The sequence below is a fragment of the Achroia grisella genome, unplaced genomic scaffold (assembly GCF_030625045.1).
Source record: "Achroia grisella isolate CSIRO2021 unplaced genomic scaffold, CSIRO_AGI_Agris_v1 utg856, whole genome shotgun sequence".
Taxonomy (NCBI): Eukaryota; Metazoa; Arthropoda; class Insecta; order Lepidoptera; family Pyralidae; genus Achroia; species Achroia grisella.
This window is the reverse complement of record NW_026713045.1, coordinates 1,060,090-1,074,301: the sequence shown is the minus strand read 5'-3', so window position 1 is coordinate 1,074,301 and position 14,212 is coordinate 1,060,090. Positions and strand designations below refer to the sequence as shown.

General features: G+C 42.0%; 1 protein-coding gene across 11 annotated transcripts in view; it reads right to left on the bottom strand.

Annotated features, from left to right (window-relative positions):
- The window catches only part of LOC131852710 (protein muscleblind), a 175,216-nt gene continuing 161,004 nt past the window's right edge, over window positions 1-14,212 (bottom strand). For 4 of the 11 annotated variants that reach the window (XM_059203431.1, XM_059203430.1, XM_059203429.1 and 1 more), the window contains 6 exons: window positions 10,452-10,619; window positions 9,531-9,614; window positions 8,822-9,001; window positions 7,431-7,520; window positions 7,191-7,232; window positions 3,503-7,104 (listed from right to left, as the gene is read on the bottom strand). In XM_059203431.1, coding sequence (XP_059059414.1) covers window positions 6,478-7,104; window positions 7,191-7,232; window positions 7,431-7,520; window positions 8,822-9,001; window positions 9,531-9,614; window positions 10,452-10,619 — 1,191 coding nt within the window. In that variant the 3' untranslated portion in view covers window positions 3,503-6,477. Of the gene's footprint in view, window positions 1,200-1,878; window positions 1,964-3,502; window positions 7,105-7,190; window positions 7,233-7,430; window positions 7,521-7,800; window positions 8,011-8,821; window positions 9,002-9,530; window positions 9,615-10,451; window positions 10,620-14,212 lie in introns of those variants that run through there. The other 7 variants (XR_009357952.1, XR_009357953.1, XM_059203437.1 and 4 more) reach the window with 7 other exon arrangements.

Genomic DNA, 14,212 nt, shown 5'->3' with positions numbered 1-14,212 from the left:
CCTAGAATTTAGTTAAATAGTTTGGAAGTATGCCTTCTTCGTTTAAATATTGTCCGATAACGTTCATTGTATTCCGAATGACTGTTTTCTATCACTCTACGAGTGTCGTGATATTCTATTCTAAGTGTGAACCGGGCGACGCGACGCGACGCGATGCGATGCGCCGCATCAGTGCCGTGGGACGTGACGCGACAGGGATGGCTCGTTAACGGAAGAACGAAGTACCGACTGGCGGCGCTCCACCGCACCGCTCCACCTTACGTGAACATTGTGCTCCGGCGTCAAAAGTTTCGGTGCCGAAGGAGAGAAGCGGCTACGCTATTGGTGTTTCTTTACTGATTCGCTTAATCTAATCTAGTGTAAAACTTGTCATCTAGAAAAACGTAATTTTATATAACATACATAAAAAAGTAACATAATTCTCACAAAAATGCTCACAATAGGAGAGGGGTGATGCAACTTTTGACACCGACCATAGCCGTCGGTAGAGAGCTACGGCGACGAGTGCGCACGCTTCGCATCACCCATAAATATTACATCGCTTATATACAACAAAGTTTATGTGCTGCGCCAAACGACGATCGCACCGATCTTTACAGGAACTCATATCGTATCTTAAAAAAAATAATATACATTATCAATAAAACATTTGAAACCTCACTAACTACGATTCGACGATCTCGATAAAATTACTCAATACGGCTCCGGCGTTCGAAAATCTATTCATATCACAATCGCATGACCGTGCCTGAGAATCATATCCCGCTACTTATGTACACACTCCTTTCCGAAGACTACGCACTCTCCAGGCGGAGGCGCGCCGCTGGTATACGGCCCGCCTCCGCCGCTACGCTAACCGATATTCACTAAGATATCACCACCTCCGCTGCGGGAGCGACACTGCGATCCGCCGAACCTGCCTTTCCCGAGTGTGCCAGAGGCGCGATCGATATGGATAATGCTGGGCGCGGGCGACGCGGGACGGGACCTGTGGGGGTGAGGGCGGGGTGAGGGTGAGGGTGAGGGGTGGGACGAGGGTGCGGGGGCGGACGGGCAACGGACATGAGGTTAGGGAGGACGAAGAGCTGGCGGCAATTGAACTGGTATGTGGTAGTAGCGGCAGGCGGCGCGGCGGCAAGTGCCGGCGGCGGCGTCGCGACACACCACCACGCGACACCCCACCACCTGCAGCCCGCACCCTGCAACGTACACCCGCACCACATTACAACAACTTGTATATACTGACACTCATACAAGCACACTGAAACTTTCAATTGCATCGTTAATGTGGTAGAAATAAAAAAAATAGTGACGTAAAAAAGAACCACGTATTTTTAATTTTTTAAGTACAATTATGTTTTTAAACTATGGTAGTTTACTGGTGACATATGACATAATTACTGCTAATTCAAATGCGTCTGTAATAGACATAAATGGATACAGATATCGATAATAAGAAATATTACTTTTAATATTATTTTATAAATATTACTAGATCGATACTAATTACACTAAGACTAACGGCTAATGTTTTCGAATGAAACTACATAACTGTTACGAAGTTAAATATTTTATACTTCAATGCTAAGTAAAGAAAATGTTTAAAATAAAACTTCTACAGACAATGGATAACTAACTAATAATAATGACTAACTCAACCTGAAACTACTAGAATAATAAATAAGCATAGTTTGTTTCTAATAAAATAGTGCTCAATAATTATGTATTAAAACTAAAGATATCATGCGGAAAATAACAAGGACGGTTGGGTTATAGATTCACATTAAAATTGTGATATGAATATTTGTTTGATCAAGTATTTGAGGACATGCATTTTTCTGTCACTGTATTATACATTTAATTAATATCAAGTCTCACCTTCACGAATATGAACAAATCTGCAGGTAGGTCTTGAACATCCTTGTCGATTAAAATCTTGGCACACCGGGAGGGTGTCCAGTAACTGTAAACATGATAAAAAAACATTAGTGTTGCTGTCACTTTATGAACATATTCACACAGTCTGCCACCACAATAACAAGTTTGTATAAATTATAATTACTTTTTGTTACCTGTAATTAATATTGTTTTACAACAAGTTCATTTGTAAAGATCATTCTCATTGTACTATTACGCAGTATACAATGTGATTAGTATTTAAGTATATTAAATGTAAATTGCGTACAATCAAGTACTATAAATTGTGTAAATTGTCTACACTTTATATTTTTTTATTCCTTGATATCAATATTATGATATGATAAGTACAGTTTCATATATTATTATCAATTTGAAGTCGGTATATACTATATAACCAACAAATTTCCATCAAACGTGATGAGCTTGTTAATTGTGGCGTAACTGTGCGATATGTTGATACTAATAATACTACTTCACAAACAGTCGGAAAAGAAATGTATTGTAAAATGAAAAATGTACAGGACAGTAGTCCATGAGTTCCGATGGTTCATGAATTGTTTGTATGTTAATAGTGTTAATGCTAATTCTATATCATCACTTTTTGGACATTCATACATCTGACATTAAATATAATCCTCATTGCACAGCCGTCTGAAAAAATAACGCTGACATAGTTTTTGTAATATCAAAGAGCAAAGTTGAAGAATGATTAATGTAATTTAGAAATACCTAAGAGATTAAACTAAACTGTAATTAACATCTCTATGGTTTTACGATTTTTTTTCATAATATTTCGTGTATCAATTTTCGTTTAAGAAACAGAAATATGCAAATGCGTGTGTACTCTCTCTTGCTCACTTTTCACAATTACTACAAAAATTAACACAAAACGGGACACACGGAAGGCGGAAACTGCTCAAAATCAAATCTTGTTGCTGCTTTAATATTACAAGAACTTTACAAGATTCGTTGCACAATATGATTGGACCTTCCAAGCATTCTTTCATTTACGTGCGCACTGACGTAATGTGTGTCACCTTTATATTGTATGTCTAAAGTCACTGTTGCATCAAATTTTACATAGAATTAATATTTTACGAGCCCACTGCGAGAGTTATTCTCGTGAGAAATTCCGTAACCGTCAGAGAGTAGTGTTAAAAATACGTTGCACTATGCACATAGTAGGTATGAATATATAATCTAAATGGCATGCAGAACGCTTGAAGTATAATCATTATTGCGCAGCCAATCTTATTTAAGCGTGACTATATTTTACAAAAAAGCTTAAGCATGATGCTAGACAACTGTAACCAGGGCGGGGCGTTCTAGAAGGTTCTGTAGCGTCCAAAGTGTACCCATAAATACCAACTTGCTATAATGAAGCTAAGAGGCTGTGTGGGGAGTTTGCGACGTGTCTGAGTCGGCAGTGATGATTGAAACAGTAGGCCGTCGTTCTCAATAGAAGAACAGAGGACGGCCTTGGTTAACAGTAGGTTGGCTCTGGTTAAATGTAAATAGTCAAAATTATACCTTTAGCTTACATGACAGTTCTGGACGTGACATGTTAGTGGTAGTACAAACTGCAACATAATGACCATTAGAGAGTGCGGTTACTGTACGACAAACAAAAGAAAACCAAGTATATTATTACATCTACGGTGAACACTTCAAATAAGCATCAGAGAGGCCTCGACAAGTCGTAAGCGAGGAATTGAAGCCGCAACGGCGAAGCACTTTAAGCATTGTAAAGTAAAATTGAAGTGATTAATTAAAGTACTTAATATTAAACCATTTATAATGCAATAAGGAATTATGCCGTATTTGACAGATATTAGTTTACATAGAAAGTGATCACTTCGATTTTTCTTTTTTCACCATTGTCATTTCAACTAACGACTACAAAAAAACATTTAAATATAAAATAGGAAAGAAGTATGTGAAAATTTAAATTAAATATTTCAAAAACAACCCCCTTGCTGGTAGTTGACAGTTGAAATTGGCCAGAGGTGAATTTAATACTTCCTGCTAATGAATTGATAACATGAAAAAAATTAATTGGCTGGTGTTGTTAAATAAATTGAACGTTCCGTGCAAAAACAAGTTTTAGTGTGAAAATGTAAATCAACTTATTAGCAGGCAGTACCTAAATGGCTTCGTTATTTAATTATTAAGACCACCTCTACTGAAACCGCCGGGTAGTAAACTAAGTAGGTATTAGTAGCATGTATTGCTAGCAGTAATTAATAAAATTAATTTTAATTTTAATTAAAATATAATTAATTGCAACATCATGCGAATGAGTAATGGCAGGTTTCAATATAGGCTTCGAATAGGAAATCACTTATACTGAGGATATTATATAAAGCTGATTGTATCTTACCGGGTGTAAGCAAGGCAATACTGTAGAGTGACTTCTTCCACATTTGAAAGCAAGTATGTCTCACTATACAAAACTAAAAATCATCAAGTTGTAGCATCAACTGTTCATTACAATATAATTGATACAATTACAGCACAATGACTAAAATGATTGATGTGATGATGACATTGATAACACATGAGACTCTTGATAAGCAATGCCATCGGTTTCTGGGATTTTCATTCACAGCGTGTTTTGTTCACTTTCCTTAACAATTTCACGGTGGCATTTCTTGTAAAAGCACGGGGATAGTTTTTCATATGTAACAATTACGCGGCTTGAATTTTGCTGTTCCAATAATGAAGGAGAACACAGCTCAGTCGATTATCTCACTTGATTTATACGGTTTCTATTTAACTTTGTATTATTTTGTGCGTGTAGTAAGGCCGATTAGGAAAGCTTAAATAACTAAGCGCACCTTGTCCCGTGAATAGCCCGCTGTTGTGATCGTGTTGTTTGTAGTTTGATTAATAAGCGCTTAGTCTACTAAGCCCGCTTGAAGCAAGAAAAATAAAAACAAGCGAATACTATTAGCGTAGAAGGAGATGAGATCGAATTCATTTGATATTGTTTCTGAACTTATTACTGACAAGTTCTATTATGATATTACAACAATATCCACTATGCAAAATTAGTCTAAGATACTTGTAAAAAAATCAATATATAAGTAATTGATATTTATATATAACATACAAATACCTTTTGTATTTAGGCCAATTTAACAGCTTGTTTTTCTCTTTCAATTATTTTAAAATACTCAACTCGAAACAAATCAAGCCTCGTTGTTGTTAATGTAACATTTTTCTTTAAATTACTTGTATTGACATAACTCATAAAATATCTTTGGGGTTTGGTAGAAATCAAACAAAAGTTTTAGACTGCCAATCATGGACAAGATTTCTCATGATTAGAGTTTATGTTCGAGTCGGAAATTAGACGTACAACGCCCAATATATTACATGAGTTTAGTTGTCGATACAAATAGTTTAAATCTGTAAGAGTTACGATAATTATTATTGCAGAATACGTAAACTGATAAAAAGCGCAACTAGTAGTTGGAGTAGGTAAAGGCGATATGCAGATAGTAGCGTGTTCAAGGTGAGAGCGTGAGCGCGGTATGGCGTCGTGAACCCGCGGTGACAGGGAAGCGTGTGGAAGAGGGCTGTGTCTACTAGCGTCTAGCGTCGGCTCTAAACGTCGTACGTTAATAAGCATCATGCTTGTCAATATGGGGAGTCGAGTGGGCAGCGGTGCGAGTGGAGGCGAGGGCGAGGTTGCGGAGGCACGCGCACTCGTTACCTGTCCGCGCTCGTCGGTGTACACCACATAGGGCGCGTTGGGCGGCGCGCAGCCTGTCCGGCCCGACACATAAAGCGACAAAATATTGGTAATGGGGACGACAGCCGAAGCGGTCATTCGGAAGGCATGTAACAGAAAGCGTTCAAATAAATAGAAAAGAAAGTGCGACCGAAAGAAAAAAAGCGGCGACGACGCTCGTCATCTTCGCAGCACTACTGATGAACACGCCTGCACACTTAGCACACACGAGGAGCCACTAGAATAATGAGAACAATACCTGATGAGCCAAACGTATAGGGGTGGTAGGTTCTATTCCATGCGAAAATTAGAAGGCGGCTGTGTTAGGTGCGGGCCTGCTGCTGCAAGCCGATAACCACTAGGTACGGGATCGACACATCGGCCAAAGCGCACCCGTGCGGAGCTCCTCCGAGAACAAGCGTGTACGTAGCGGGATCGACGGACCAAGCGCTCAACTCTCAGTACGACGATAGGTACTCACGATAAACGACGATCGACAAGAGGTAATAAAAAAACGTACAGTCATGCATCTCAAGCGTTATTATTACCGGGATCGTAGATATGAGAAATATACACGCATAGGATAAAAACGGTGAGTAGATACACAATAATAAGATATAGCGTAAAACTACCGAGACATCTGCGAGGGCGAGTCCGCTCGCTTCGTCCTTACAATAATACAATACAATACAAATGTGACCACACGCCTAGCGCTAGCCGCCCCGACAGGCCGGGGCGGGACACTCGGTCGCACACGTACGAGTCTCTACGCGGAGACCCCGCGCCCCGCGCCCCCCCGACCGCGGTGCCGCCCGCGCGCTCTATGTCGTCTTCATCTTCTTGTAGGGGTTCACCGCAGCGGCGGCCGCGGCGGCGGCGGCGGCGGCCGCCGGCGGCGTCGGCGGCGGCATCGTGTACATGTACTGCTGCGGGTAGTACGTGGGCATATGCATGGGCGGCGCCGGCCAACCCGGTCGCATCATCAGCGGCGCGCGCATCAGGCCCGGCATGCCGGACGCGCGCGCCTTCAACTGTTGTGAGTATACGGCGGCCGCCTGCGCCATCGCCGTGTGCTGCGCCGCGATGGCTATGGCGGCTGCATAGTTCTTGTGGGCCACCTCCTTAGCGACGGCGGCGGGGTCGGGCGTGGCGTCCGCGAGCGCGGCGGGCGGGGAGGCGGACTGCGGCGGCGCGGGCTGCGCGGGCGGAGGCGGCTGCGGCGCGGGCGCGGGCGGCGCCGCGGGCAGCGCCAGCGGCGGCGCCGGCGCGGCCGCGGGCGACGCCGCGGGCGGCGGGGCGGACGTCGCGGGTGCGGGGTACTCACATGACACGGGCACGAACGGCTGCTGCAGTTGCATTAGTTGCTGGTAGGTCGTCGCCGGCTGGTAGACCGGAACGCCGGCCTTGTCCGCGGCGGGTCGCTTGTACGGCATCACGCCGGGGAACGCCTGAGAACAGAGACGAAAGTGACAACTCGATATTACAGAGAATCTGACGAGCGACTGTCAAAAAATAGTAGCTTTCGGATACTCACGAAGTTATCGTAATAGAAGGATCCGACGCTCTTCATGTCCATCTGAAACGAGAAACAAACGGTTGAATGGAGGTCCTCGGGTGTGATAGGGTGGTTGGCCGGCCGGCGACGCGGGGCAGAGGACGGGGGCGGCCCTCGGCCGCGCGTCGCCTGCCTCGCCGGAGGAGGGAAAGGCGCGCGGAGGGATCGTGCGGGCGGGAGTGGGAGTGGAGGTGAAGCGTGCAAAGCTTGCGGCGGTACCGGTGGCGGCTCGAACTCGGTGGGTGCCGGCCGTTTCTTGCCCGGCTCCGAAGTCGCGCTCGCTGCCGGCTGCTGGGCTGCGGCGGCCGTCTACGTGAAGCGAAGCGTCGCAGGACGGGACAGAAACAATAACGATGTAGTAGATGCACAGAATACACCTAAAGCTCTGCATAAGGTGATATTATGCGATAGATAAAAATAAAATAAAAGTGAAGCGTGAGTGCGACGGAAGCGTGGCGCGAGTCGGCCTGCGCGAACTAAACAGAACAAAGCCTGCGAACGAAAGCGGCGTCGCGACGAGCGAGAACAAGCGGAAGAAGAGAAGCGAGCGCGAGCGAGCGAGGCGAGAGCGTGCAGCCTGGTGGCGTACCGCGCCGCGCGCCTGCGCCTTAAGGTGCGCCTGCAGGTGCAGGGGAGGGTGGAAATAGCGGCAGGGGTCGCGGACGCAGCGGCCCTTGACGGCGTCCATGCACACCGTGACACAGCCGTCGTCGTGCGCCGCGACGGGCGGCGGCGGGTGCGCGAAGCGACACTCGGACTCGGCACGCTTGCACGCGCCGCGCTGGAACTCCCGGCACACCTGCACCACCACACACCAGCCATGTCCGTCGCTCGCGACCCGCGCTCTACAGCCCACATAGCCCACTGCTCGTCTAGCCCGACGTTACGAAAAACGACTGTACGCGCCTAATTTACGGTTCGCGTTATAAATGTTTGAATTTGATAACTTTCAATCAAACGTAAGTACTTCCGCGATATCATAGTGCAAAGGTTAAAGTAAGGTTAAGTAATCCTGACCTGAATATATGATTTTATTTAAAAAGTGAAAGTTAATTTCTGAATTATTTGCGGTTTCCCGACCCGACGCCGCTTTAGTGCCTTTACCGAATACACCGAATACGCATCCGTCGCAATGTTTCATTATTTATATTAGGTCAATTTAGATTAGTATTAAAAAATTAGATGTACAATTTTTCTTACATACGAACTATAGTTCTGAACTCGATCAAATTTGATTAACCAAGCATTTGGCACTACTACACTGTAGGCGCAAATTTAAATAATTTAGTTATTTGGTTCGTAGACGTCAATGTTTTGGCGAATAAACTGTAGCGCCAACAGTGCAGCTCTTTCACCAAACGTAAGCGAGTGCTGTTCGCGAAGCGCTCGCGCTGACGCACTGGGCTAGTGCACCCGCGCACCACAGACACATGGGGACGGGCATAGGCTCACTGGCCGTTATCTGACAGCGGGGACCGACAGTGTTTGGTGTTGTAAAAATAAATATGGAATGCGGTCGAGACAGTCGGTCCCCGGTGTGAGTGGCAACATCGGGAAGCACTACTGAGGTATGATCGAGAGACGTTGGGATACACAGAAATAGGTCTCACCTCGAGACGATCGGTACGAGGGAGCTTCTGTTGCAGCACTGGTTGCTGCATGACGCCAAGCGGCGACGCAGCGGCTGCGGCAGGGTCATGCCCTAGCATGGCAGGCACCAGCTGCGGTGTGTAGTACTGCGCATACGTCGAACCCACTCCAGGCACTGATGACAAGTACGGGGAAGTTGCCTGTTCCACAAACAACAATAGACAATTAATTCCCAAAACTGTATCGGTGTGCATCTGTTGTACTGATAACAAAATAATACTGATAATTATAATTAAGCTCTTCACACCAACCCCAACTAATTTGTATGAACTAAAATCCCATATTTCCACAAGCATTACCTTTAGCAAGCGCACCAAAATTACAAGATACTCGTACATAAGCTGTACTGAAAATACATCTATGTATATAAGATCAATATTTCGATTAAAATTTATATAGTGAGTTATATTGTTAGCCAAACAAGCTTACACATGCATTAATAGAGAACGAATTGAAAAATTAAATAAGCATACAGTGTTCAATTAAGCAACCCACCGACCACCAGAAGATTAGGGACGAGGACGGGTCAGGAAGAGGAGTAGTCGTAGATCCGAATCGTCGAAAGTTTACATCTGGACGCAATGCTAAATTGAAATGAAGAGTGTGAATAAAAGGAAGAGGATTAAGGTGACCGGTAGTGCGATGCAATCGTCGACGGTGGCGAGTTACCTGCGGGGCGAGCAGAGCAAGAGAGATCGGGTCCAGCGCGGCGAGATGACTCGCGGCCGCGCCCGTGCCGCTCACACCGCCCACCTCGACACAAAACCACACAAACACGCTACTCATCGTGCGTAGGCAGGACTGCGCTTGTGCGCGCGTCCCTTGTGCCTCGACGTCTTTCCGCGCACGACTTCGCCACTGGACTCTACTAGTGACAGAAGCACAGCCACTATGTTAACGCTATCTTAAAGCTATTGACATAGATATAGCGCGAGTGGTGCGAAGAGGGACGCCGAGGAGTATCGGGTCGCGACGTTAGCGACTGTGTGAATAGTAAGGGGGGATAATATACCGGTGATTATGCATTACCGCTTATACCCAGATCATTCAATGTGAGTAAGTTTGGAGAGAGTCATGCCACTTAAGGAACAAATCGTACAAACATGCTCAAGCTGTGAGGAGCGATCGGCCACCAGCGGTGAGGTTTAAGTTGCGCCAACAAGAATTATATGCTATCTATACCAATTAATATAATCGTTACATAATGCAAATCTTCATTAAAACTTAAATGCACAGAGGAATTTTGTAGTTTTAAGATTAGATTCGAATAAGAAATTTAAAATAATTGATTATGTCTTTAACACAATATAATAAAGTTTTTATGTAAATACAAGTAAAAAATCCGTCAGTCAGTAGATGTTTTATTCCTACTAAACCTGATAAGGTTTAATTTTTTTAGATTTAAAATTTTTAGAGGCACAACTTAAACGCAATACTTTTATAAACTACGTGTTTTAATAAGAACGCTTATAAAATACAAGGTAGCAAGTACACCGAAAGCTGCGTATTGCGTGCATAGAATACCTACGTGTTGAGGACCGATCGCTCAAAGCATTTTAATAAGTACACGTAAATATTGACTTTACTCACCACGGCGGGCACCTGGCCAGGGAGCACCTGGCCAGGCGTGAGACCCATTTGCTGCATTAATGCGTTCTTGAGTGCTAGATGATTTCTACCGTTGATCAGCAGCTGATCCTTAAGATGCTGCGGTGGATGAAAATATTTGCAAGGTGGTTTCTCTCGGTTACACCGACCCTGAAATTGAGAAATGTTACACTGTCAGAGATGTTTTAGAATACTAAGCTGCAGATAAAAGACTTTCTCAGTATTGTAATGGCATAATAACGCACGCAACCTCCAATGTGTGAAAGGATGTTATAAAAGACTCGATCCTCAGCCTATAATACAAAATATAGTTGCGCAAGAGTAGGAAATAATACATATATCGAAATATACATTTATTCTGTTTATATGACGTCGAGTGATTCGCTGGATATACCTTTTACGTACGCACAGAAACCAGAGCTCAGCAGTGAGATGGCATCAGTTTAGACATATGTGTGAGGGTAAATACAATTAAAAATCAAAATTCCTTACAGGGATATTTCCTGGATCTCACTTATAGTCCCCGAGTCGGAATTTATTATAATATCGTTCATAATTTCCTCTCGGAACTGCAGTTGACGTTGACTAGGCTTCTTAAAACAATTACCTTATCCAAAATACAAAAAGACTTTTATAAGATGGATATTAGTGAATTAAGCATTTATTTGTTTAAACATATTATACAGCATGGTTCATAGATACTTGAAGCCTATTACTGTTGTAAGGTTACTTGTACACATGTACGTGTTAATATTAAAATATTTGTGGTATGACATATTATTTCAGTAGTTTAATTTAGGGCTGTGTAAGTATATTATAGTATATTATAGTTAGTTATTAGTACATTATAATATATACAAAGGAATGTCGTTATTAAGGGATTTGTTTGTTCTTGTTACGTGTCTATTTATATTGTATATATTTTGGTAACTAAAAGACAACATTTTCTATGTCACAAGGAAAACGAAAGAGATAAGAGCTAAGTGCTTCAGGTGAGCGACACTTCTGGGATTTTCAGAATAGGCGAAAATGGCGGACCTCATTCGATATCATTCCGATAAGCAATATGTGTCGGGAGGCAGCGACCGCGGTTTCGGCTCAATATCGGGAGAATGTGCGGAAATCCCTCCATGCATCACAATTGCGGTGAGCCGGGCACGTAGCCACCAGAAATCCTCCACTCGATTTTTCCTTATAACTGCGTCTTGAGTGTCAAATATTTCTGAGGCGTGTCGGGGTGGTATGGGCTTTGCTCTGCTCATTTTCGACGCCAATGAGGCGCGAGATAATTGCCTTTCGGAATCGAAGCCACCGCACCCATCTATGATGATTTATTTACATCCGCGTAATTAACTGTCGCACTACGTGACGGGAAGAGCCTCGCGGACGTTTTATCGTTGTACGCCGAACCTTCAGAGCAATATTTTATTCAGTGAAAAAACGGAAAAGCGCTTATCGCAGTTTCAAAGAAATACGTATACAAACAAACGCCATCTGAATATTCAGTACTCTACTCGGGGGACTCGCTTACTGATAATGTCCGCGAAACGGGTGATTTATCGAGTAACTTTTCTAAAGTACATCCGATAGATATCACGGCACGACAATAGTTTTTGTTAAAATGTTTAAAGAAGACGGTGGAATATAAAACATTCTAATTCTATAGTAAAGTGTGAATATTTTAAGCTATATCTAATGTAAACATGTATTAAATTTTCTTAGTTGTGGAACTTGTGTTATGCATGGTACAATAAACTAGTAAAAGCAGCCAGCTGCATTTCGATCAACTTGTAACTAGCAGGCATAATGTCAGTTGGGCGGCATCTTCTAGTTTAAGCTTGGGATAAAGTTATTATTTCCTGTTTCTCTACAACGTTTACTTGAGTTTCGATTCCTACTAAACCGTTTGTGAAACTTGAATGGGTGATCACGTTTTCATCATAACTATGATAACTTGGCCGGGTCTATCAAACTTGGATTTATTGGCTGGAATAGATTTGACTATTATTAACTTTGTACTTTGAAATGCCTTGCTATTATTTCATAATGACATGAAATTAACATAGGAATAAAGGTTAAATATTATAGACATTATGTTTTAAATGACATTTTGATTAACAATTTAAGCGCGTTTTTTTCTGTTTATTCTGGCAGTGGTTGTGTAATATATATAATGAAATCGTGTCATAACAAAACTCTTACAAAATGGCTTCGACCGACACTTATGAAATTTTGTGTGAATATTCAGTAGATATGATAATAGGCCGTAAACTATTTTTCATAATTGGAGAACCGTAGTCTACCACAATTGTTTTATTTATTTTTTAGACAATTTTTTATATTATAACTTCTATATAATTCGGTTTTAAAAATACATATAATACAACTCTAAATTTACACCATTCTATTATTAACCCCTTCTTTCTATTTGAGTACCAAAATATTCTTTAACAGTTATAAATCATATTATATTCTTTAAAAAAATTTATAGCTTTAGTGGAATGATATTTTGCATTATTCGTATTTGTAATGCTATACTAGAGCAGGTCTATAGAAGTGGTTCGTTACGTGCAGGTATATCGTTGCAGCGATTAGCGTGACGAATGCCTGCGTCGATACAAATGGCCGTGTCACCTGAGACGGATGGCCTGGTCTCGCCGCACTAGCCCCCGTAACACACACGCACACACATTCATTGCTATCCAATCGTTTGCATTTAGGTAACGTAATTTCGTATTGAGCAACACTTATTATTTTATGATTAATACTTATTATTTTAAAAATGTTTCTTAATTGATGCGACAACATAATGTATATGAGACAATATAATAATTTGAGATCAATGTTCAGATAATTTGCTAGATATTCCTGTTAAACCATGTGGATTAATATGAAATCTTTCAATATACCCTATTTGTCCGAAAGCGGCTAGGGAGAGCCGCTCGGGAGCAGGGTGGGCAATAACCGCCCAAAACTAATAACATTTTTGTGTGATAGTGGAGAAGCAAACCGAGCGCGTTTCCCTCGCCATGTCCTTTATGACACAACAATGCGCACTTGCAATACAATAAGGGGCAGCCGAGAGTCAGTTTCATCATTGCTTTCCTTCCTGGAGATAACGATTACTTGAAAGAGATGATAATACATGTAAGTTTGAGGGGTCGAAGGGTTGCATTCTCGATAGGTATTAATGAGTTGATATGGTACTTGGCCCAGTCGTTGTTTAACGGAAACAAAATTGATACAAGGAATGAAAGTATTTAAATTGTTAAGACAAGTTCTACAAGTCCGCAGAATATACCTTGAAACTACAATGTTAATATATATATACAATAACTATAAGAACTATTTTCTCCACATTGTCGTCTGACTTATCTATGCACGCGCCAGTAATTCTGTTAGATGCTATCTGCTAATGGTTTTCGCAAAATTGACCAAACATATTGACCAACCTACCTATAAATATTTAGTAGTTTTTATTTCTTTCTTATGTGAAAAATCACATTTCCATAACATTTAACGATCTTGATTTGATTACAATATTGTTCAGTAGAACGAATAATTAGCCAAAGTACTAAAATGAATATTACTTGAAATTAATAATATATAAATTTTATTTCAAATAATATATAAAGTGAAAGCTAAAATAAGACATTCATTGATAAATTCAATCAATGAGTGCAGACACAGTTACATTATTTCATTACAAACCTGAGCCAAATAAGATGTATAAAATGCGTGCT